Source organism: Scyliorhinus torazame, chromosome 12, assembly GCF_047496885.1.
Source record: "Scyliorhinus torazame isolate Kashiwa2021f chromosome 12, sScyTor2.1, whole genome shotgun sequence".
Classification (NCBI taxonomy): Eukaryota; Metazoa; Chordata; class Chondrichthyes; order Carcharhiniformes; family Scyliorhinidae; genus Scyliorhinus; species Scyliorhinus torazame.
Window position 1 is genome coordinate 182,076,552 of NC_092718.1, and position 25,912 is coordinate 182,102,463.

At 56.6% G+C, this 25,912-nt stretch overlaps 1 protein-coding gene across 3 annotated transcripts in view; it reads left to right on the plus strand.

Moving 5' to 3' along the window:
• LOC140386774 (TATA box-binding protein-associated factor RNA polymerase I subunit D-like) overlaps nucleotides 1-25,912 on the plus strand; it is a 44,731-nt gene that overhangs the window by 13,243 nt on the left and 5,576 nt on the right. For all 3 annotated transcript variants that reach the window (XM_072469467.1, XM_072469465.1, XM_072469468.1), the window contains exons 4-5: nucleotides 17,995-18,167; nucleotides 20,071-20,128. In XM_072469467.1, coding sequence (XP_072325568.1) covers nucleotides 17,995-18,167; nucleotides 20,071-20,128 — 231 coding nt within the window. The remainder of the gene's footprint in view (nucleotides 1-17,994; nucleotides 18,168-20,070; nucleotides 20,129-25,912) is intronic.

The following is a 25,912-nucleotide window of genomic DNA, read 5'->3' on the forward strand; positions in this document are numbered from 1 at the left end:
CTCATACACCCACTCCCCTCCACTTCCTTCCACCGCCACCTCCTCTCACCGCATCCTCATTCCCCCCCCCACACCCCCTCCTCTCATACTCCCACTCTCCTCCTCCTCCTCCTTCCACCGCCCCCTCCTCTCACCGCATCCCCACCCCTCTCCTCCTCATACCCCCACTCCCCTCCTCCTCCTCCCACCGCCACCTCCTCTCACCGCATCCCCACCCCCCTCCTCTTCATACCCCCCACTCCCCTCCTCCTTCTCCCACCGCCCTCTCCTCTCATCGCATCCCCACACCCCCCTCCTCATATCCCCCACTCCCCTCCTCCTTCTCCCACCGCCCCCTCCTCTCACCGCATCCCCACACCCCTCTCCTCCTCATACCCCCACTCACCTTCTCCTCCCACCGCCCCCTCCTCCCACCGCCCCCTCCTCTCACCGCATCCCCACCCCCCCCTCCTCCTCATACCCCACTCCCCTCCTCCTCCTCCCACCTCCTCCTCCTCTCACCGCATCCCCACACGCCCCTCCTCCTCATACCCCACACGCCCCTCCTCCTCATACCCCCCACTCCCCTCCTCCTCCTCCCACCGCCCCCTCCTCTCACCGCTTCCCCATAACCCCCTCCTCCTCATACCCCCGCTCCCCTCCTCCTCCCACCGCCCCCTCCTCGTACCGCATCCTCATTCCCCCCACACCCCCCCTCCTCTCATACTCCCACTCTCCTCCTCCTCCTCCTTCCACCGCCCCCTCCTCTCACCGCATCCCCACCCCTCTCCTCCTCATACCCCCACTCCCCTCCTCCTCCTCCCACCGCCACCTCCTCTCACCGCATCCCCACCCCCCGCCTCTTCATACCCCCCACTCCCCTCCTCCTTCTCCCACCGCCCTCTCCTCTCATCGCATCCCCACACCCCCCTCCTCATATTCCCCACTCCCCTCCTCCTTCTCCCACCGCCCCCTCCTCTCACCGCATCCCCACACCCCTCTCCTCCTCATACCCCCACTCACCTCCTCCTCCCACCGCCCCCTCCTCCCACCGCCCCCTCCTCTCACCGCATCCCCACCCCCCTCCTCCTCATACCCCACTCCCCTCCTCCTCCTCCCACCGCCCCCTCCTCCCACCGCCCCCTCCTCTCACCGCATCCCCACCCCCCTCCTCCTCATACCCCACTCCCCTCCTCCTCCTCCCACCTCCTCCTCCTCTCACCGCATCCCCACACGCCCCTCCTCCTCATACCCCACACGCCCCTCCTCCTCATACCCCCCACTCCCCTCCTCCTCCTCCCACCGCCCCCTCCTCTCACCGCTTCCCCACAACCCCCTCCTCCTCATACCCCCGCTCCCCTCCTCCTCCCACCGCCCCCTCCTCGTACCGCATCCTCATTCCCCCCCACACCCCCCTCCTCTCATACTCCCACTCTCCTCCTCCTCCTTCCACCGCCCCCTCCTCTCACCGCATCCCCACCCCTCTCCTCCTCATACCCCCACTCCCCTCCTCCTCATACCCCACACGCCCCTCCTCATACCCCCACTCCCCTCCTCCTCCTCCCACCGCCACCTCCTCTCACCGCATCCCCACCCCCCTCCTCTTCATACCCCCCACTCCCCTCCTCCTTCTCCCACCGCCCTCTCCTCTCATCGCATCCCCACACCCCCCTCCTCATATTCCCCACTCCCCTCCTCCTTCTCCCACCGCCCCCTCCTCTCACCGCATCCCCACACCCCTCTCCTCCTCATACCCCCACTCACCTCCTCCTCCCACCGCCCCCTCCTCCCACCGCCCCCTCCTCTCACCGCATCCCCACCCCCCTCCTCCTCATACCCCACTCCCCTCCTCCTCCTCCCACCTCCTCCTCCTCTCACCGCATCCCCACACGCCCCTCCTCCTCATACCCCACACGCCCCTCCTCCTCATACCCCACACGCCCCTCCTCATACCCCCCACTCCCCTCCTCCTCCTCCCACCGCCCCCTCCTCTCACCGCTTCCCCACAACCCCCTCCTCCTCATACCCCCGCTCCCCTCCTCCTCCCACCGCCCCCTCCTCGTACCGCAACCCCACCCCTCTCCTCCTCATACCCCCACTCCCCTACTCCTCCTCCCACCGCCGACTCCTCTCACCGCAACCCCACCCCTCTCCTCCCACCGCCCCCTACTCTCACCTCATCTTGCCACCTCTCCTCCGCATACCCCCACTCCCCTCCTCCTCCTCCCACCGCCCCCTCCTCTCACCGCATCTCCATACCCCCCTCCTCCTCATACCCCCCACTCCCCTCCTCCTCCTCCCACCGACCCCTCTCATCGCTTCTCCACACCCGCAGCCCCCTCCTCTTCCTTTCACCGCCCCCTACTCTCACCGCATCCCCACCACTCTCCTCCTCATACCCCCACTCCCCTCCTCCCACCGCCCCCTCCTCTCACCGCCCCCTCCTCTCACCGCATCCCCACACCCTCCTCCTCATACCCCCACTCCCCTCCTCCCACCGCCCCCTCCTCTCACCGCCCCCTCCTCTCACCGCATCCCCACACCCTCCTCCTCATACCCCCACTCCCCTCCTCCCACCGCCCCCTCCTCTCACCGCGTCTCCATACCCCCCTCCTCCTCATACCCCCCACTCCCCTCCTCCTCCTCCCACCGCCCCCTCTCATCGCATCCCCACCCCCCCCCATACCCGCAGCCCCCTCCTCTTCCTTTCACCGCCACCTCCTCTCACCGCATCCCCACCCCCCTCCTCCTCATACCCCCCTCCTCACCCGCAGCTCCCACCCCTTTGTCCCAAAGCCTCCTCCCGTCGTCTCCTCATTTCCCCACCTCCCTTCCTCCTCGCACCGCATCCACCTTCTCCTCAGACCCCCTCCTGATCCTCCCACCTCCTCCTCTCACCGCATCCCCACCCCACTCCTCTTCCTCCCACCGCCTCCTCCTCTCACTGCATGCCCACCCCTCCTCCTCTTCTTCCCACCATCTCCTCCTCACCTCCCCACCATCTCCTCTTCACCTTCCCATCCCCCTCCTCCTCCTCACATCACATCCACCTCCTCCTCAGACCCCCAGCCCCCTCTTCCTTGCACCACCTTCTCACCGCAACCTCACTCTCCCTCCTCCTCACCCCCCCCCCTCCTCACACTGCATCCCCTTCTCCTCATACCCCATCCTCCTCCTCCTCCTCTTTGCATCCATCCCTCCACCTCCTCACCCCCCCCCATCTCCTCCCCCCACACACCCCATCTCCTTCCTCCTCACCCCCCCCATCTCCTTCCTCCTCACACACCCCCCATCTCCTACCTCCTCACACCCCCCCATCTCCTTCCTCCTCACACCCCCCCCATCTCCTTCTCCCTCACACACCCATCTCCTTCCTCCTCACACACCCCCATCTCCTTCCACCTCACACCCCCCCATCTCCTTCCTCCTCATGCCCCCCCATCTCCTTCCTCCTCATGCCCCCCCCATCTCCTTCCTCCTCACCCCCCCTCCCATCTCCTTCCTCTTCACACACCCCCCCCAGCTCCTTCCTCCACAACACCCCCCCCCATCTCCTTCCTCCTCACACACCCCCATCTCCTTCCTGCTCACACCCCCCCCCATCTCCTCCTCTTCACCCCCCCATCTCCTCCCCCTCACACACCCCCATCCCTTCCTCCTCACACACACCCCCATCTCCTTCCTCCTCATACACCCCATCTCCCTTCCTCCTCACACACCCCCATCTCCTTCCCTCACCCCCCCATCTCCTTCCTCCTCACCCCCCCATCTCCTTCCTCCTCACCCCCCCCATCTCCTTCCTCCTCACCCCCCCCCCATCTCCTTCCTCCTCACCCCCCCATCTCCTTCCTCCTCCCCCTCCCCCATCTCCTTCCTCCTCACACCCCCCATCTCCTTCCTCCTCACACCCCCCATCTCCTTCCTCCTCACACCCCCCATCTCCTCCTCCTCACACCCCCCATCTCCTACCTCCTCACACCCCCCATCTCCTTCCTCCCACACCCCCCCCATCTCCTTCTCCTCACACACCCCATCTCCTTCCTCCTCACACACCCCCCATCTCCTTCCACCTCACAACCCCCCCCATCTCCTTCCTCCTCATGCCCCCCCATCTCCTTCCTCCTCATGCCCCCCCATCTCCTTCCTCCTCACCCCCCTCCCATCTCCTTCCTCTTCACACACCCCCCCCATCTCCTTCCTCCTCACACACCCCCCCCATCTCCTTCCTCCTCACACACCCCCATCTCCTTCCTGCTCACACCCCCCCCCATCTCCTTCCTCTTCACCCCCCCCCCATCTCCTTCCTCCTCACACACCCCCATCCCTTCCTCCTCACACACACCCCCATCTCCTTCCTCCTCATACACCCCATCTCCTTCCTCCTCACACACCCCCATCTCCTTCCTCCTCACCCCCCCATCTCCTTCCTCCTCACCCCCCCCATCTCCTTCCTCCTCACCCCCCCATCTCCTTCCTCCTCACCCCCCCATCTCCTTCCTCCTCACCCCCCCCCCATCTCCTTCCTCCTCACCCCCCCCATCTCCTTCCTCCTCCCCCTCCCCCATCTCCTTCCTCCTCACACCCCCCATCTCCTTCCTCCTCACACCCCCCATCTCCTTCCCCTCACACCCCCCATCTCCTTCCTCCTCACACCCCCCATCTCTTCCTCCTCACACCCCCCATCTCCTTCCGGCTCACACCCCCCATCTCCTTCCTCCTCACACCCCCCATCTCCTTCCTCCTCACACCCCCCATCTCCTTCCTCCTCACACCCCCATCTCCTTCCTCCTCACCCCCCAATCTCCTTCCTCCTCACCCCCCCCCATCTCCTTCCCCCTCTCACACACCCCATCTCCTTCCTCCTCACACACCCCCCATCTCCTTCATCCTCACCCCCCCCATCTCCTTCCCCCTCACACGCCCCAACTCCTTCCTTCTCACCCCCCCATCTCCTTCCCCTCACACCCCCATCTCCTTCCCCCACACCCACCCCCATCTCCTTCCCCGACACCCCCCCCATCTCCTCCCCTCACCCCCCCCATCTCCTTCCTCCTCACCCCCCCCATCTCCTTCCCTCCTCACCTCCCCATCTCCTTCCTCCTCACCCCCCCATCTGCTTCCTCCTCACCCCCCCCATCTCCTCCCTCCTCACCCCCCCCATCTCCTTCTCCTCACCCCCCCATCTCCTTCCTCCTCACCCCCCCCATCTCCTTCCTCCTCACCCCCCCCATCTCCTTCCTCCTCACACCCCCCATCTCCTTCCTCCTCACCCCCCCCATCTCCTTCCTCCTCACCCCCCCCCATCTCCTTCCTCCTCACCCCCCCCCATCTCCTCCTCCTCACCCCCCCCCAATCTCCTTCCTCCTCACCCCCCCCATCTCCTTCCTCCTCACCCCCCCCCCCATCTCCTTCCTCACCCCCCCATCTCCTTCCTCCTCACCCCCCCACTCCTTCCTCCTCACACTCCCCCATTTCCTTCCCCTCACCCCCCCATCTCCTTCCCCCTCACCCCCCCCATCTCCTTCCCCCTCACACACACCCATCTCCTTCCTCCTCACACACCCCCATCTCCTTCCTCCTCACACACCCCATCTCCTTCCTCCTCATGCCCCCCCATCTCCTTCCCCCACACCCCCCTCCCATCTCTTCCTCTTCACACACCCCCCCCATCTCCTTCCTCCTCACACACCCCCCCCATCTCCTTCCTCCTCACACCCCCCCCATCTCCTTCCTGCTCACACCCCCCCCCATCTCCTTCCTCTTCACCCCCCCCCCCATCTCCTTCCTCCTCACACACCCCCATCTCCTTCCTCCTCACACACACCCCCATCTCCTCCTCCTCATACACCCCATCTCCTTCCTCCTCACACACCCCCATCTCCTTCCTCCTCACCCCCCCCATCTCCTTCCTCCTCACCCCCCCCATCTCCTTCCTCCTCACCCCCCCATCTCCTTCCTCCTCACCCCCCCCCCATCTCCTTCCTCCTCACCCCCCCATCTCCTTCCTCCTCCCCCTCCCCCATCTCCTTCCTCCTCACACCCCCCATCTCCTCCTCCTCACACCCCCCCATCTCCTTCCTCCTCACACCCCCCATCCCTTCCTCCTCACACCCCCATCTCCTTCCTCCTCACACCCCCCATCTCCTCCGGCTCACACCCCCCATCTCCTTCCTCCTCACACCCCCCATCTCCTTCCTCCTCACACCCCCCATCTCCTTCCTCCTCACACCCCCATCTCCTTCCTCCTCACCCCCCAATCTCCTTCCTCCTCACCCCCCCCCCATCTCCTTCCCCCTCTCACACACCCATCTCCTTCCTCCTCACACACCCCCATCTCCTTCATCCTCACCCCCCCCCATCTCCTTCCCCCTCACACGCCCCAACTCCTTCCTTCTCACCCCCCCATCTCCTTCCCCTCACCCCCCCATCTCCTTCCCCTCACACCCCCACTCCTTCCCCCACAACCCACCCCCATCTCCTTCCCCGACACCCCCCCCATCTCCTTCCCCCTCACCCCCCCCATCACCTTCCTCCTCACCCCCCCCCATCTCCTTCCTCCTCACCTCCCCATCTCCTCCTCCTCACCCCCCCCATCTGCTTCCTCCTCACCCCCCCCCCATCTCCTCCCTCCTCACCCCCCCCATCTCCTTCCTCCTCACCCCCCCCATCTCCTTCCTCCTCACCCCCCCCCATCTCCATCTCCTCACCCCCCCCCCCATCTCCTTCCACCTCACCCCCCCATCTCTTCCACCTCACCCCCCCCATCTCCATCCTCCTCACCCCCCCCCATCTCCTTCCTCCTCACCCCCCCCCAACCTCCCTTCCCCTCACCACCCCCCCAATCTCCTTCCACCTCACCCCCCCCCATCTCCTTCCCTCCTCACCCACCCCCCCCATCTCCTTCCTCCTCACCCCCCCATCTCCTTCCTCCTCACCCCCCCATCTCCTTCCACCACACTCCCCCATTTCCTTCCCCCCTCACCCCCCCCATCTCCTTCCCCCTCACCCCCCCACTCCTTCCTCCTCACACCCCCCAACTCCTACCTCCTCACACCCCCCCATCACCATCCTCCTCACACCCCCCCCCACTCCTTCACCCTCACACACCCATCTCCTCCTCCTCACACACCCCCCATCTCCTTCCACCTCACACCCCCCCATCTCCTTCCCCTCATGCCCCCCATCTCCTTCCTCCTCATGCCCCCCCATCTCCTTCCTCCTCACCCCCCCTCCATCTCCTTCCTCTTCACACACCCCCCCCATCCTCCTCACACACACCCCCCCCATCCCTCCCCCTCACACACCCCCATCCCTCCTGCTCACACCCCCCCCCCATCCTCCCTTCACCCCCCCCCATCTCCTTCCTCCCACACACCCCCATCTCCCTCCCCCTCACACACACCCCCACTCCTTCCTCCTCATACACCCCATCTCCTCCTCCTCACACACCCCCCATCTCCTTCCTCCTCACCCCCCCATTCCTCCTCCTCACCCCCCCATCTCCTTCCTCCTCACCCCCCCATCTCCTTCCTCCTCACCCCCCCCCCATCTCCTTCCTCCTCACCCCCCCATCTCCTACCTCCTCCCCCTCCCCCATCTCCTCCTCCTCACACCCCCCATCTCCTTCCTCCTCACACCCCCATCTCCTTCCTCCTCACACCCCCCCATCTCCTTCCTCCTCACACCCCCATCTCCTCCTCCTCACACCCCCCATCTCCTTCCGCTCACACCCCCCATCTCCTTCCTCCTCACACCCCCCATCTCCTTCCTCCTCACACCCCCCATCTCCTTCCTCCTCACACCCCCATCTCCTTCCTCCTCACCCCCCAACTCCTTCCTCCACACCCCCCCCCCATCCCTTCCCCCTCTCACACACCCATCTCCTTCCCCTCACCCACCCCCATCCCTCACCTCACCCCCCCATCTCCTTCCCCCTCACACCACCCCCAACTCCTTCCTCTCACCCCCCCATCTCCTTCCCCTCACACCCCCATCTCCTTCCCCCACACCCACCCCCATCTCCATCCCACAACCCCCCCCATCTCCTCCCCCCTCACCCCCCCCATCTCCTTCCTCCTCACCCCCCCATCTCCTTCCTCCTCACCTCCCCCATCTCCTTCCCCTCACCCCCCCATCTGCTTCCTCCTCACCCCCCCCCATCTCCTCCCTCCTCACCCCCCCCATCACCTTCCTCCTCACCCCCCCATCTCCTTCCTCTCACACCCCCCCCATCTCCTTCCTCCACACCCCCCCCATCTCCTCCTCCTCACACCCCCCCATCTCCCTCCTCCCACCCCCCCCATCTCCTTCCTCCCCTCACACCCCCCATCTCCTTCCTCCTCACCCCCCCCATCTCCTTCCTCCTCACCCCCCCATCCTCCTTCCTCCTCACACACCCCACCCATCTCCTTCCCCCTCACCCCCCCCCATCTCCTTCCTCCTCACCCCCCCATCTCCTTCCTCCTCACCTCCCCATCTCCTTCCTCCTCACCCCCCCCACTGCTTCCTCCTCACCCCCCCCCATCTCCTCCCCCTCACCCCCCCCATCTCCTTCCTCCTCACCCCCCCCCATCTCCTTCCTCCTCACCCCCTCCCATCTCCTTCCTCCTCACCCCCCCCATCTCCTTCCTCCTCACACCCCCCCATCTCCTTCCCCTCACCCCCCCCATCTCCTTCCTCCTCACACCCCCCATCTCCTTCCTCCTCACCCCCCCCATCTCCTTCCTCCTCACCCCCCCCCCCATCTCCTTCCCCGACACCCCCCCCATCTCCTTCCCCCTCACCCCCCCCATCTCCTTCCTCCTCACCCCCCCATCTCCTTCCTCCTCACCTCCCCATCTCCTTCCTCCTCACCCCCCCCCATCCTGCTTCCTCCTCACCCCCCCCCCATCAACCTCCCTCCTCACCCCCCCCCCAAACTCCTTCCTCCTCACCCCCCCCACTCCTTCCCTCCCACCCCCCCCCCCATCTCCTTCCTCCTCACCCCCCCCATCACCCTTCCTCCCTCACACCCCCCCATCTCCTCCTCCTCACCCCCCCCATCTCCTTCCTCCTCACCCCCCCCCTCTCCTTCCTCCTCACCCCCCCCATCTCCTTCCTCCTCACCCCCCCCCAATCTCCTTCCCTCCTCACCCCCCCCCATCTCCTTCCTCCTCACCCCCCCCCATCCCTCTCCCACCTCCACCCCCCCATCTCCTTCCTCCTCACCCCCCCATCTCCTCCCTCCTCACACTCCCCCATTTCCTTCCCCCCACCCCCCCCATCTCCTTCCCCCTCACCACCCCCCATCCTCCCCCCTCACACACACCCATCTCCTTCCTCCTCACACCACCCCCATCTCCTTCCTCCTCATGCCCCCCCATCTCCTTCCTCCTCATGCCCCCCCATCTCCTCCCCCAACACCCCCCTCCCACTCCTTCCTCTCACACACCCCCCCCCATCTCCTCCTCCTCACACACCCCCCCCATCACCTTCCTCCTCACACACCCCCATCCCCTTCCTGCTCACACCCCCCCCCCCATCTCCTTCCTCTTCACCCCCCCCCCCCATCATCCTTCCTCCTCACAACACCCCCATCTCCTTCCTCCTCACACAACACCCCCATCTCCTCCCCCTCATACACCCCATCTCCCTCCCTCCTCACACACCCCCCATCTCCTTCCTCCTCACCCCCCCATCTCCTTCCTCCTCACCCCCCCCATCTCCTTCCTCCTCACCCCCCATCTCCTTCCTCCTCACCCCCCCCCATCTCCTTCCTCCTCACCCCCCCCCCCCATCTCCTTCCTCCTCACCCCCCCCCCATCTCCTCCTCCTCCCCCTCCCCCCATCTCCTTCCTCCTCACACCCCCCATCTCCTTCCTCCTCACACCCCCCATCTCCTTCCTCCTCACACCCCCCATCTCCTTCCTCCTCACACCCCCCATCTCCTTCCTCCTCACACCCCCCATCTCCTTCCGCTCACACCCCCCATCTCCTTCCTCCTCACACCCCCCATCTCCTTCCTCCTCACACCCCCCATCTCCTTCCTCCTCACACCCCCCATCACCTTCCTCCTCACCCCCCCAATCTCCTTCCTCCACCCCCCCCCCATCTCCTTCCCCTCTCACACACCCATCTCCTTCCTCCTCACACACCCCCATCTCCTTCATCCTCACCCCCCCCATCTCCTTCCCCCTCACACGCCCCAACTCCTTCCTTCTCACCCCCCCATCTCCTCCCCTCACACCCCATCTCCTTCCCCCACACCCACCCCCATCTCCTCCCCGACACCCCCCCCCATCTCCTTCCCCTCACCCCCCCCCATCTCCTTCCTCCTCACCCCCCCCCACTCCTTCCTCCTCACCCCCCCATCTCCTCCTCCTCACCCCCCCCATCTGCTTCCTCCTCACCCCCCCCCATCTCCTCCCTCCTCACCCCCCCCATCTCCTTCCTCCCACCCCCACCCCCCATCTCCTTCCTCCTCACCCCCCCCCCCCATCTCCTCCTCCTCATCCCCCCCCATCTCCTTCCCTCACACCCCCCCATCTCCTTCCCTCACCCCCCCCCATCTCCTCCTCCTCACCCCCCCCCATCTCCTCCTCCTCACCCCCCCCACTCACCATCCTCCTCACCCCCCCCAACTCCTTCCACCTCACCCCCCCCATCTCCTTCCTCCTCACCCCCCCCCAATCTCCTCCTCCTCACCCCCCCCATCTCCTTCCTCCTCACCCCCCCATCTCCTTCCTCCTCACACTCCCCCATTCCTTCCCCCTCACCCCCCCATCTCCTTCCCCCTCACCCCCCCCATCTCCTTCCCCCTCACACACCCCCCATCTCCTTCCTCCTCACACACCCCCCATCTCCTTCCTCCTCACACACCCCATCTCCTTCCTCCTCACCCCCCCATCTCCTTCCCCCCACACCCCCCCCCATCTCCTTCCCCCACACCCCCCCATCTCCTTCCTCCTCACCCCCCCATCTCCTTCCTCCTCACCCCCCCATCTCCTTCCTCCTCACCCCCCCCATCTCCTTCCTCCTCACCCCCCCCATCTCCTTCCTCCTCACCCCCCCATCTCCTTCCTCCTCACCCCCCCATCTCCTTCCTCCTCACCCCCCCATCTCCTTCCTCCTCACCCCCCCATCTCCTTCCTCCTCACCCCCCCATCTCCTTCCTCCTCACCCCCATCTCCTTCCTCCTCACCCCCCATCTCCTTCCTCCTCACCCCCCATCTCCTTCCTCCTCACCCCCCCATCTCCTTCCTCCTCACCCCCCCCCATCTCCTTCCTCCTCACCCCCCCATCTCCTTCCTCCTCACCCCCCCCCATCTCCTTCCTCCTCACCCCCCCCCATCTCCTTCCTCCCTCACCCCCCCCCCCATCTCCTTCCTCCTCACACCCCCATCTCCTTCCTCCTCACCCCCCCATCTCCTTCCTCCTCACACCCCCCCCATCTCCTTCCCCCTCACACACCCCCATCTCCTTCCCCCCTCACACTCCCCCATTTCCTTCCCCCTCACCCCCCCATCTCCTTCCCCCTCACCCCCCCCCCAAATCTCCTTCCCCCTCACACACACCCATCTCCTTCCTCCTCACACCCCCCCATCTCCTTCCTCCTCACATCCCCCCATCTCCTTCCTCCTCACCCCCCCATCTCCTTCCTCCTCACCCCCTCCCCCACATCTCCTTCCCCTCACACACCCCCATCTCCTTCCTCCTCATCCCCCCCATCTCCTTCTTCCTCACACCCCCGCCCCCCCATCTCCTTTCTCCTCACACACACCGCACCCCCCCCCCATGCCCCTCCTCCTGCTGCCGGACTCCTACTTCGACCAAACACACTGCCCAAGGTCCGGGTCTGACTGGGGCCACAACCCGGAAAACTGTCTCCTGAGTGACAGGCTCTCAGGCCAATCTATTTCACTTGGAATTCAAGGATGCTGCCTAAAACACAGCTGTGATAAATGAGTAACACCATCTTTGCTCCTGGCTGCTGCCTACTCAATGGCTCACAATGATATATTGGAGTAAAACACTAGAACTGTGCATGCACAGCGATGGCAACAAACACAACTGTATAACCCTACAATATTTAACCTATCAGCAATCAGTATTTGTATTTTATGTACGAATGGGCACTTAACCAAATAACCCATGGAACCAGGTTCTCTACCCAATTACCACGTGATATGAAACTTCCATCATTTCCCTGCAGTATTTCTCAAGGACTTACTGTTCTTTTGGGTAGGTTGTGATCTCACAACCTCTTTTTCCCCTCAAGTCCTCGTGTCTGCTAACCCGTTTTTAAAAAAAAAAAAAAAAAAAAAAATTTAGAGTACCCAATTATTATTTCTTTCCAATTCAGGGGCAATTTAGTGCGGCCAATCCACCTACCCTGCACATAGAACATAGAACATAGAAAAATACAGCACAGAACAGGCCCTTCGGCCCACGATGTTGTGCCGAACCTTTGTCCTAGATTAATCATAGATTATCATTGAATTTACAGTGCAGAAGGAGGCCATTCGGCCCTTTGAGTCTGCACCGGCTCTTGGAAAGAGCACCCTACCCAAACTCCACACCTCCATCCAACACTAAGGGCAATTTGGACATTAAGGGCAATTTATCATTGGCCAATTCACCTAACCCGCACATCTTTGGACTGTGGGAGGAAACCGGAGCACCCGAGGAAACCCACGCAGACACAGGGAGGACGTGCAGACTCCGCACAGACAGTGACCCAGCGGGGAATCGAACCTGGGACCCTGGAGCTGTGAAGCAATTGTGCTATCCACAATGCTACCGTGCTGCCCTTAAGAACAAATAAATCTACACTATATCATTTTACCGTAATCCATGTACCTATCCAATAGCTGCTTGAAGGTCCCTAATGTTTCCGACTCAACTACTTCCACAGGCAGTGCATCCATGCCCCCACTACTCTCTGGGTAAAGAACCTACCTCTGATATCCCTCCTATATCTTCCACCTTTCACCTTAAATTTATGTCCCCTTGTAATGGTTTGTTCCACCCGGGGAAAAAGTCTCTGACTGTCTACTCTATCTATTCCCCTGATCATCTTATAAACCTCTATCAAGTCGCCCCTCATCCTTCTCCGTTCTTTGTGTTGTGGGGGTGAAACCCACGCAGACACGGGGAGAATGTGTAAACTTCACACGGACAGTGACCCTGGGCCAGGATTTGAACCCGGGTCCTCAGCGCCATAGTCCCAGTACTAACCAGTGCTGCCCTAACTCGGTGTTCTGTAACGTTTTCCTCCCAGAGTCTGTTCTCGTCAGTGAAACTCTACAGCAACTGACTTTCTTCTATCTATATATTTTCTTTTTTTTTAATAAACATTTTATTGAGGTATTTTTGGTATTGTAACAACAAAATAAACAATGTACATGAAACTATAAACATAGTGCAAAAGCCGTCTCCCTTCCTTACAGGTCCCACCTTTATTAACCCCCTACTCTAAGCTAAACTAACCACCCCCCCTTCTGCTGACGATTAATTTTCCGCGAAGAAGTCGCCAAACGGTTGCCACCTCCGGGCGAACCCTGACAGTGACCCTCTCAAGACGAACTTGATATTCTCCAAACAGAGAACGCTAGTCATGTCCGATAGTCAGGTCCTCCGACTTTGGGGGCTTTGAGTCCCTCCAAGCTAATAGTACCCGTCTCCGGGCTATCATTGAAGCAAATGATAAAGAGGATAAAGAGAACGTCTGCCTCTTTATCCTCCTGGATTCCCGGGTCTTCCGACACCCCGGAAATCGCCACCTCTGGACTCAGCGCCGGCGTCACCCTTGTTTTTAACACCATGGACATGACATCTGCAAACCCCTGCCAAAATCCCCTAACATTCTGGACAATTCGGACATGTCCAGAACATGTGGACATGGTTCGCTGGTCCTCCCGCACATTTTGCACACCTGTCTTCCACCCCAAAGTATCTGCTCATCCGGGCCACTGACATATGAGCCCAATGAACAACCTTAAATTGTATCAGGCTGAGCCTGGCACATGTTGCAGACGCGTTGACTCTACTCAACGCGTCCGCCCATAGACCATCCTCTATCTCTCCTCCCAGCTCCTCCTCCCACTTGCGCTTCAGCTCCTCGGTCTGCGTCTCCTCTGACCCCATAAGTTCCTTGTAAATGTCAGAGACGCTCCCTTCTCCTATCCACCCTCTGAAAACCACCCTGTCCTGAATCCCCCTTAGCGGTAGGAGCAGAAGGTTGACACCTGTTTCATAGGAAGTCCCGCACCTGCAGCTATCTGAATTTGTTTCCCCTCACCAACCCAAACATCTCCTCCAGCGCCCTCATACTCTGAAAGCTCCCCTCTATAAACATGTCCCCCATCCTCTCAATCCCTGCTCTCCGCCATATCCGGAACCCCCCATCCATACTTCCCGGGGCAAACCGGTGATTATTACAGACTGGGGACCAGACCGATGCTCCCACATGTCTCCTCCATTGCCCCCAGACTCTCAGGGCCACCACCACCACGGGGCTGGTGGATACCGTGCCGGCGGGAACGGCAGGGGCAGTTACCAACGCCCCCAGACTGGTGCTCTTGCATGAAGCCTACCCTCTTCCCCCACTCCGTTGAAGCATTACCTTCCTTACCCACGGTGTCTTGCCTGCCCAAACGAAGCCAGTAATCACTTTGTTGATCCGTTTTTAAAAAGGACCGCGGAATAAAGATGGGGAGACCCTGAAATACACATAGGAATCTCGGGAGGACAGTCATCTTTACCGTCTGCACCCTCCCAGCCAGTGACAACGGAACGCGTCCCATCTACGAAAATCGTCCTTCATTTGGTCTACTAGTCGGGCCAGATTTAATTTATGCAGCCAATCCCATTCCTGCGCCACTTGAATGCCTAGGTACCTAAAGCTTCCCCCTACTAATCTAAATGGCAGCTCCCCCAATCGCCTCTCCTGTCCCCTCGCCTGGACCGCAAACATCTCACTTTTCCCCATATTTAGCTTATACCCCGAAAACCGGCCAAATTCCCCTGGAATCTTCATGATTTCTTCCATCCCTTCTATTGGGTACGATACATACAGAAGCAGGTCATCTGCATAGAGCGAGACTCTGTGCTCCAACCAACCCCCCCCCCCCCCCGGGACCAGCCCCTTGAGGCTGTCAGAGCAATTGCCAACGGCTCTATAGCTAGCGCGAACAACAGTGGGGAGAGGGGGCATCCCTCTCTCGTCCCCCGGTGCAGTCTGAAATAGCCCAATGTTCTATTCGTCCGTACTTTGCCACAGGAGCCTGATACAGCAACCTGACCTAGTCAATAAAGCCCCGCCCAAATCCAAATCGTCCCAGTACTTCCCACAGATAATCCCATTCTATCCGATCAAAAGCCATTTCTCCATCCATTGCAATCATTACCTCCACCTCCCTATCTTCTGGGGCCATCATGATCACGTTTGACAACCTTCTTACATTGGCCACCAACTGCCTACCCTGAACAAACCCCGTCTGGTCCTCCCCAATAATGTCCGGAACACAATCCTCAATCCACAATTTTGGCCAGCAATTTGGCATCCACATTCAACAGGGATATCGGCCTGTAGGACCCACACAGCTCCGGATTCTTGTCCCGCTTCAGAATCAACAAAATTGTGACCTGTGACATCGTCGGGGGCAGCACCCCTCTTTCCCTTGCCTCATTGAACATCCTCATCAACACCGGCCCCAATATCCCAGAGAACGGTTTATAAAACTCCACTGGGTACCCGTCCGGCCCCGGTGCTTTACCTGACTGCATGGCCTTCGGACCCTCCACTATCTCTTCCAACCCGATCGGGACCCCCAGCCCTTCTACCAGCTCTCCGTCCACCTTTGGGAAATTCAGCCCCTCCAAGGAGTGCCTCATTCCCTCCAGCCCCGTACGGGGTTCCAACCTTACAGCCTACTGTAGAAATCCCTAAATGCCTTATTCGCCCCTGCTGGATCTCCAACCAGGTTCCCATCTCCGTCATTTACTTTCCTTTTTCTCCCTGGCTGCCTCCCTCTTTCTAAGCTGCTGTGCAAGTATTCTGCTGGCCTTCTTTCCATGCTCATACATCACCCCCCTCGCCTTTCTCAACTGCTCCGCCGCCCTCCCTGTGGTTAACAAGCCGAACTCCGCCTGTAGCCAACAAGCCAAACTCCGCCTGTAGCCCTACCGATATACTTTCAACCGTCACCTAAGTTCCCTTGTGATTTTCCTGCTTTGCGGTCCTCAATCACCCGTGTTCCTGTAGTCTCCCCTACTCACAGTACATGCATTCCTCCCTGATATTGCTGTCATACATGATCATGCCATTACTGTGATCACGATCACTGACGAGGCCCTCCTCACCATTCACCTCTCCATGCCTATCACTACCTCCGCTGGCCTTGCACTTGTTCTCAAAAAAGAATAAAGAATGTTTATAGGAGTGATCATTGACCAAGAGTTCAAAGTACAATTACGAACATATGTATAGTACGTCGTCATCTTCACAGCCTTCAACACGTCATTGATGACGATGAACATCTTGCCAAGGTCATCCCCACTTCTTGCCTTCAAACAACCGCGCAACATCAAACGAACCATTGTTTGCAGCAAACTACCCAGTCTTCAGAACAGTGGCCACGACACCACACAACCCTGTCATGGCAATCTCTGCAAGACGTGCCAGATCATCGACATGGATACCACTATTACACGTGAGAACACCACCCACCAGGTACGCGGTACATACTCGTGCGACTCGGCCAACGTTGTCTACCTCATACGCTGCAGGAAAGGATGTCCTGAAGCGTGGTACATTGGCGAGACCATGCAGACACTGCGACAACGAATGAACGGACATCGCGCAACAATCACCAGGCAGGAATGTTCCCTTCCAGTCGGGGAACACTTCTTCAGCAGTCAAGGGCATTCAGCCTCTGATCTCCGGGTAACCATTCTCCAAGGCGGCCTTCAGGACCCGCGACAACGCAGAATCGCCGAGCAGAAACTTATAGCCAAGTTCCGCACACATGAGTGCAGCCTCAACCGGGACCTGGGATTCATGTCGCATTACATTCATCCCCCACCATCTGGCCTGCGAAATCCTACCAACTGTCCTGGCTTGATACAATTCACACCTCTTTAACCTGGGGTTACCCCATCTCTGGATCTGTAAGGATTTAATCACCTGCTAATGGTCGCATTCCTAGCATTGTTTGGCATCTTTGAATTTGTCTATATATGTGTTTCTGGAACAGACCTCTTCATTCACCTGAGGAAGGAGCAGCGCTCCGAAAGCTAGTGACATCGAAACAAACCTGTTGGACTTTAACCTGGTGTTGTAAGATTTTGTACTGTGCTCACCCCAGTCCAACGCCGGCATCTCCACATCATGAACATATGTATGTTTGCCTGCACCCGACCTGCTCACTTACCACTCCTGTCATTTGCCAATCCCGTGGTTTCTCATCTTTCAGCATGCTGATTCCAATATTCATTGGTTTAATAGTTGTCCAGAAATTGCTTCATAGTTTTTTTTGCCACCCTACCTTTGCAACCCTCCTGAAGCCTACCTTCTGATTTATCACATACTCACCATGGTGCTGAAGGAGGCTATTCGGTCCATCACATCTGCACTGGTTCTCCAAATGAGCATAATGACTTCAAGCCATTCTCTTGCCTTTTCCCAGTGCCCTGCACATTGTTTCTATTCAAATAATCATCTAATGCCCTCGTGAATGCCTATAAGGCCTATCTATTCGATCTACTCTGCCCTATGCACTTGCAAGCTTTTCACAGGTTCATGCATTCATATGAAATGGCTTTTTGCCTATTTATAAAAAACATTAATAAGCTAAGAATAAGTGACTGTACTGTTAACAAATGGACAAAAGAATTTCACAGACAATTGTTGATATATTTATTACTAATATCAATATTACAGTGCAATTTCAAAGCATGTAATAATAATGAAAGAGCCCGGGAACTTTGAGGATATTTTGAAAAAGGTTCTAACATTGAATTTCTCTTACTTTATAGCATGCGGCTTTGTGTGGATTATTTACTTACATGAAGGAGTTAAAATATCAAAAGAAACTCATAAACTCTTTAAAAAAAATAAATGTAGACGATCCAGAGGGAGACAGCCGCCCAGTAAGACAACACAAGTACTTGGATGAGAAAAGATCAATTTCGCCCATACCAGACAGCAGGTAGGCCTGTACTTTGACGTGTAAAATCTCACCTTGTTTCCTGCTTGTCTGTGTTTATGTACTGTGTTAAGGCTGCCATAATGCCAACAGATCAGAAGAGGTACTTTGGCTAGTCTTTATTATGTTCAGGGTATAGTTCAGTTGCTGCTCCGTATGAATCGAATTGTGCAGAGCGGAAAGGTCCCAGCTCTGACCCCTAGTCGCTGCCAGGTTAACTGATGTCAGCCGTGGAGGTGAGGGGAACAATCCAATTGTTCTGCACACCACTGGGCAAGGGAGAGGAAAATGACCCAGGGCTCCCACTTCTGATCATTAGCTAGTGGTTCCAGCTGGGAAATGCACATATATAGATGGCCGATGAAGAGAGAATTGTGCCCAGCAATAATGTCCCTGCAGTTGAATAGCTCACTGACACTCAACATTTAGTTGTACAAATGAAAAATGGCCTCTTGGGTGAGATATTCAGACAGCTACACCTGTTTGAACTTACTTGAGTGTGAGGCAATGGTCTCTGGACAGGAGTGAAGCAAGTTGGCTCGGAAGACTCTTGGTGTCACAGCTTAATGCAATACCAGTGCATCAGTAGGTGTAAATTCAGTCTCCCTTGTATTTAAGACTGCAATATGGGCAAATACTAACCCCCATCATTCTCCAATGATATGCTATGTGGATCTGGAAAAGTATTTTTCCCAAGGTTGGCTAAGACCAATAGTGGGAGAAGCAGGTTGGGTATCCTTCCACTGATTCAGACACCAATTAATCCCTGTACCAAACTGGCAATGGGAAGAGTAATACTGACCAATGACTAGCTTCATGTTGTTGTCGCCAATGCAGATGAAAAATGGTGTTTCCTGTTTGGGGGCCTGAAAAATGTATTTATCTGTCAATATCTAGATTCACTATTATTAATGTGACATTCGGTGAACCATGTCTAACAGATGTATGTACACAGCCTGTTAGTGGACTCCTGTGCCCTGCCACTCTTTAATCTGTATCCTCAAATTTGCACATTTGCCATTGTACCAATTTTGAATCATTTCAGTTCGGAGCAGTAGTTCCTGATAAGTCCTGGCAAAATTGGTTAATATTGATTTGATGTGACAATTATAATGGTATTCATTTATCAGGATGAATGGTGCCGCGAAAAAGAAAAACATTTCTGTTCTGTTGGAAGTATCACTCAGTTGTTTGTGTGGTGCTCCTGTATTTTGCACCAGGCCACTTGAGTATTGGTATCGTTAACTCACTGAATGACAGAACAGGCTTGAGAGCCTAAATGGCTTACTCCTGAACCTCATCGATTTAATTTCTACCTTTATACATTGGGATCCCAGTTTGCTGAGGGTGATTCCATACTGCAATTGGATAACTATTGTCAGACCCAACCTTTGTTGATTATCACGTTATTTTCTCTTGTGTATCAATACATATTTTTTTAAATACCTTTGGGTAGCTGACATGTTTTTATTTATAGAAAAATTAAGATAGATTGATGCATACATGAGTATTTGCGGTGGTCCATAAGAGCATACGGGCATTTGCAGGGAACAGCCCACACGATAAGTTTGGAGCTGCTTTCAGTTTAAAGCATTCAATCTCAATTCACTGAAAGAATCGCTGAATGATATAGTTTTTTAAAACGTCCATTCCAGTCCAACTATAGAAATAAGGATTACATCCTGTTTTATGTTGTCAGGCCTGGTTTACTTTTTAAGAATCCATAATTGCGACACTGCCTCAGGAATTTCGTTTCAGGCAAACGTTTTTTTTGCAGTTTACTGTTTGTTGTTCCTGCCTGTCAATTAAGTAGCAGGCCCTAAAGTTAAAGAAACATTTTAAGTTATTCTGTCAATAAATGCACTTTCATGTAAATAACCGTGACAGTATTTTTGTATTATTATAGTGATGAAACTTGCATTGAAGACGCTGAAAACGAAGACACATTTGATGTGAAAATTGTGGTGACTAAATTTTTTACATTGGAAACATAGTCTTTGGAGTATTAAGTTTAATGATACTTTGTATTTCTAAGTGGAGTAGAGTAATAACTGATCCTATTCTCAAAAGCCGTGTACTAGTATTCTAGTACACTGGATCACAAAGTTTATCTGCATGTAATTGGGTTTTGTTACCCACCTTCAAAAATATATCCAAACTTACTGAAGAACATTTATTTAAATATTTACATCAGGATGGCAGGCATCGGCATTTATAAGACTTCCAGGTATCAGAAAATGTAATCTGTGAATGTTCTGCACAGTTATCCTTGCGCTTTGTCCCAACACAAGCCACCCAAAACAGTTTTGTATTTGAAGAACTGTCTCACACTTAATCTTTGGACTTCTCAGCATTTTTTGCTTTACTCCATTTAATTTAATGCTGCTTTTTGGTAAACACTTCCATCAGCCTGCTCCAAACTCTGCTGTTTGTTTCCCATTCTGTACCCAGTTGACCCATCACCTCTGACCTCGCTGACGCATTGACTCTCATTTCCCCCAACTCGTAATATTTACAATTCTCGTCTTTGTCTTTAAATCCTTCCATGGCGTTACCTCTAGCTGCCACTGTTAAATTCCCCAGTGTGACAATTTCCCATTTTGTTTTGGGGAAGGGAAACTAGGGCTAGAGAACTGTAAAACAAATTGATAGGGAAATGCTTTTCTTTTTAATGTCTATTTATTGAGATTTTCAATTTTTAACAAAAAATGTGCATCAAACAAGCAAAAGCCGAAAGGTAGCTATAGGTATCAATGTACAGCAGTTACAGCACAAAACAATAGTCATTACATAATTGAGAACCTATAAGACCAGATAAATTAGGGACAAAATCCGCAACATGTTCCTTCCATGGGTAAATGACCTATCTGCACCCAAACAGTATACAGGCGATATTATAGACCTATAGCTATAAAACTAATGACAGAAGAACAATACCCTGACTTCCGGTGGCGGCAATGAGTGAGTGAGCCACACATTCGGTGGCTTTCACTCCGGCGGGATTTGAGGACCTGGTTCCCCGGTTTTGCGGGGCTGTGGAGCGCTGAAAGGACAGCCACGGGGGGCTAAGGAGCGAGCAGAGCTGCATGGAACTGCGGGAGAGCAGAAAGCAGCGCAAACGGGAGAGGAAGGGACAAAGGCAAGGTGCAGGGGAAGCTGACCCGGGAGCAAAGATGGCAGACCTCGGACCCGGCGATCCAGCAGGTGCTGGAAAACATGCTGCAGGTGATAAAGAGCAGTTTTGAGTCGTTGAAGTTGGATAACTTGGACCCACTTCAGAAGGCAGTGGATCAGCTGAACCAGAGACTGGATGCCCAGGACGAAAAAGTTAAGGAGCTGGGGGAGGCGGTGGAGGAGCAGGCGGACGCGCAGACGACTGCTGCGCTAGAAGTCGACGGGTTGAAGGAGAGACGGAGAAGACTGCTGGACAGAGTAGAGGAACTGGAAAATAGAGCCCGTAGACAAAATCTGAGGATCATCGGCCTCCCGGAGGGGGCGGAGGGAGCTGATGCCACAGCGTTCGTGGCGGACCTGTTGATGCAGCTGATGGGGGCTGAAGCCTGTCCGTGACTACCGGAGCTGGAGGTGGCACACACAGTACAGGCGAGACAAGTGCGTCCGGGGGGGCCCTCCCGTCCGATGGTGATTAGGTTCCGCAGGTGATTAGGTTCCGCAGGTTTGTGGAGAAGGAGCGGGTGCTGCAGAGGGCTAAGAGCAGCACGTGGAATAACAGTGTCCTTCGCATTTACCAGGACCTAAGCCAGGAGGTGGCCAGGCGTCGAGCAGCCTTTAAACAAGTCAAGGAGGTGTTGTTCAAAAAGCACGTGATGTTCGGTCTGCTCTTCCCGGCCTTTCTTTGGGTTACACATCAGGGCCAACACCACTACTTCTCCGAGCCCGAAGAAGCGATGGACTTTGTGAGGGATCAGGGGCTGGTCTCGAAAAAAGGACCCACGGACGCAAGCTAGGGTACGGGAATTACTGGTTGAAGGGACGCCTACTGTGCCTGGACTGCAGGTCGACTGTTCACTGCTTTAAAGGTGCCTTGTGGTGTATTTTTTGTGGGCAGTTTTTGCCTGTGGGGGGAGGGTATCTTCTTCCCCCCCCCCCCCCCCCCCCCCCCCCCCTTTCGAATGGTCTTTTTCCTTCTGTTGCTTTTTTTTCTCTCCTTTTTTTTTCTTCTTCTGTTGTGGTGGGTACCTTTTGTTGGGCTCTCTTGTAACAAAAGGGTGGCCGGTCAGCAATAAGGATTAAAGATGTTGGTTGGGGGCTTTTATTTAATTTATGTCTATGGTTTTTATGTTTGTTTCGGATGGGGGATGTACGGGTACTGGGTTATTGCGGTGTTATATATATATATTTTTTTGGTGCTGAGAAAGGGACGTGGGTTAACACTTTTCTGTGTGGACAGCTGGAACTGTATTGTACCTGGAGCAGCCTCGTGTTGCTGTTTGATGTTTACATCTTGTTTGATCTTTCCCATCTTAGTGAGACTGCTCCAGTGGGTCGGAGTGGGGGATGGTGTGCTGGGGAGTGGGGAGATGAGGTCGGGGAAACAATGGAAGTGAGACAAGGGGGCGCTGGAGCGATGAGTCACTGGGCTAGCAGATTGGCTAGTCAAGGGAGTCAGGTTGGGGGGGGGGGGGGGGTAGAATACAGCCAGTGAATGGCAGGGGCGGGGTTATCGGGGTTGTTGCTAGGGGGGGGCGGAGTTATTTTGCTGATGTGGGGGGGATCTGAAGTAGGTAATGGAAAGGAGGGCAGGGGTGGAGGCAGCTAAGAGGCGAGCCAGGAATGGCACGGCGCATGGGCCGGGGGGGCGGGCCCAAGAAAGGTAATGGCTGACCGGCGGCGGGGGGGGATGTTGTGCCCCCCCCAACCAGGCTGATCACCTGGAATGTCAGGGGACTAAATGGGCCAGTTAAAAGGGCACGTCTGTTCACGCATTTGCGGGCTCTAAAGGCGGACGTAAATATGTGCTACTCGTTTTATTCGCATGTTCATAAAGTATATTCTAGGATTGATTTTTTTTTTTTAATCGTGAGCAGGGACTGTGTAGGGGGGGGTAAAGAATACGGAACACTCGGCAATCACTATCTCGGACCATGCCCCGCACTGGGTGGACCTGCAGGTCGGGGGGGCGAATTACCAACGCCTGCAATGGAGGTTAGACGTAGGACTGTTGTCGGAGGAGGGGATATGTGAGAGACTTCGGAAGTGTGTGCAAAATTACTTGCAGGTGAACGATACGGGGGAGGTTTCAGCAGCGACCCTGTGGGAGGTGCTGAAGGCAGGAGTGAGGGGGGAGCTTCTCTCAATTCGGGCTCACAGGGTCAGGGCAGACAGAGCAGAAATGGACAGATTGGTTAGGGAAATTCACCGGATAGACGAGGAGCATGCGGGGTCCCCGGGGAGGACCTACTCAAGGAGAGAAGGAGATTGCAGGCGGAACTGGGGGTGCTATCCATGATTAGGGCCGTGGAACAACTTAGGAAGGCGAGGGGAGTGGTGTATGAGCATGGGGAGAAAGCCAGTAGATTGCTAGCGCAGCAACTCAGGAAGAGGGAGGCGGCCAGGGAAATAAGTAGACTGGTTGATGGGGAGGGGAGCAGAGTGGAGGACCCGGCAGGACTGAATAAGGTATTTTGGGACTTCTATACACTTCAGAACCCCCGGAAGAGCCGGAGGAGATTAAAAGGTTCCTGGATGGACTAACCTTCCCAAAAGTAGGCAGGGGACTAGTGGACGGGCAGGGGGCCCCGATTAGAGCAGAGGAGGTATTGGGGGGCCTAAAGACCATGCAGTCGGGGAAAGCCCCGGGACCGGATGGATACCCAGTAGAGTTTTACAAGATGTTCTCAGAGATAGTGGGACCGGTCCTGACAAGGGTTTTTAATGAGGCAAGGGACAGAGGGACCCTGCCACCGACTATGTCGTAAGCCACCATCTCGCTGATACTGAAGCGGGACAAGGACCCGGAATCCTGCGGGTCATACGGGCGACTCTCCCTGATCAATGTGGATGCCAGGCTCCTGGCCAAGGTCCTGGCAATTAGAATTGAGGACCTCGTACCGGAGGTGATTGGGGACGATCAGACAGGGTTTGTGAAAGACAGGCAGCTGACAGCTAACTTGAGAAGATTGCTTAACGTGATCATGATGCCCCCGATGGGCAAGGAGGTGGAGGTAGTGGTGGCAATGGATGCTGAGAAGGCCTTCGACTGGGTGGAGTAGGGCTATTTGTGGGAGGTGCTTGGACGGTTTGGGTTCGGGGTGGGACTGGTTAATTGGGTCAGACTATTGTACCAGGCCTCAAAAGCTAGCGTTAGGACGAACAGGATAATGTCAGATTATTTCAGACTACACCGCGGGACCAGACAGGGGTGCCCACTCTCCCCGTTGCTGTTCGCGCTGGCCATAGAGCCGTTGGCGATGGCGTTGAGAGCTGCAAAGGGGTGGAAGGGAATGACATGGGGGGGTTGGGGGGGGTGGAACATAGGGGTCTCTCTCTATGCGGACGACCTGCTCCTGTACGTGTCCGACCCACAGGCCGGGATAGAAAATATACTGGAAACATTGAGGAAGTTTGGCCGGTGTTCAGGGTACAAATTAAATATAGCGAAGAGTGAGATGTTTGTGGTGCAGGCAAGGGGCCAGGAGAATAGACTGAAGGAGCTGCCATTTAGGCTGGTGGAGGAAAGTTTCTGGTACTTGGGGATACAGGTGGCACGAGACTGGGGCAGGTTGCATAAGTTAAATTTGACTAGGGTGGTGGAACAAATGAAGAGGGAGTTTCGGAGATGGGATGCACTCCCGCTGTCACTGGCGGGGAGGGTGCAGACTGTAAAGGTGACTGTAAAATCCTCCCTAGATTTCTGTTCATCTTCCAGTGCCTCCCGATCTTTATCCCACGGTCCTTCTTCAAAAGGATTGGCAAAATCATCATGAGCTTTGTCTGGGCGGGAAAATCCCTGCGGGTCAGGAAGGCGATGCTTGAAAGGAGCCGCAGCGAGGGGGGACTGGCATTGCCGAGTCTAATCAACTACTACTGGGCGGCTAACATAGCCATGATGAGGAAGTGGATGGTGGGTACGGGGTCTATCTGGGAGCGGGTGGAGGTGGCTTCGTGCAGGTGCACCAGTTTGGCAGCCCTGGTCACGGCTCCCCTACCGTTGTCGCCGGCCAGGTACTCCACCAGCCCGGTAGTGGGGGCGGCCCTGCGGATATGGGGGCAGTGGTGGAGGAGGCATGTGTGTGTGGGGGGGGGGGGGTCTGCCTGGGCTCCAATATGTGATAACCACCGATTCGCCCCCGGGAACATGGATGGAGGGTTTCGAACATGGCGGCGGGCAGGGGTGGGCGATATGTTCCTGGAGGGGAGCTTTGCGAGTTTGAGGGGCTTGGAGGAGAAATTTGGGCTGGTAAGGGGAAATGACTTTAGGTACTTACAGATGCGGGACTTTGTACGCAGACAGGTCCCATCCTTCCCACGCCTCCGCCAATAGGGATCCAGGACAGAATAGTCTCTAGAGGAGAAGATGGAGAGGGGAGAGTCTCGGATATCTACAAGGTGCTCATGAAGGGGAAGAGTCCCAGACGGAGGAACTGAAACTCAAATGGGAGGAGGGGTTTGGTTGGGAGATGGAGGACGGGCTGTGGGCGGAAGCTCTGAGTAGGGTAAACTCAACCGCAACATGTGCCAGGCTCGGCCTGATTCAATTTAAGGTCGTTCACCGGGCCCACATGACG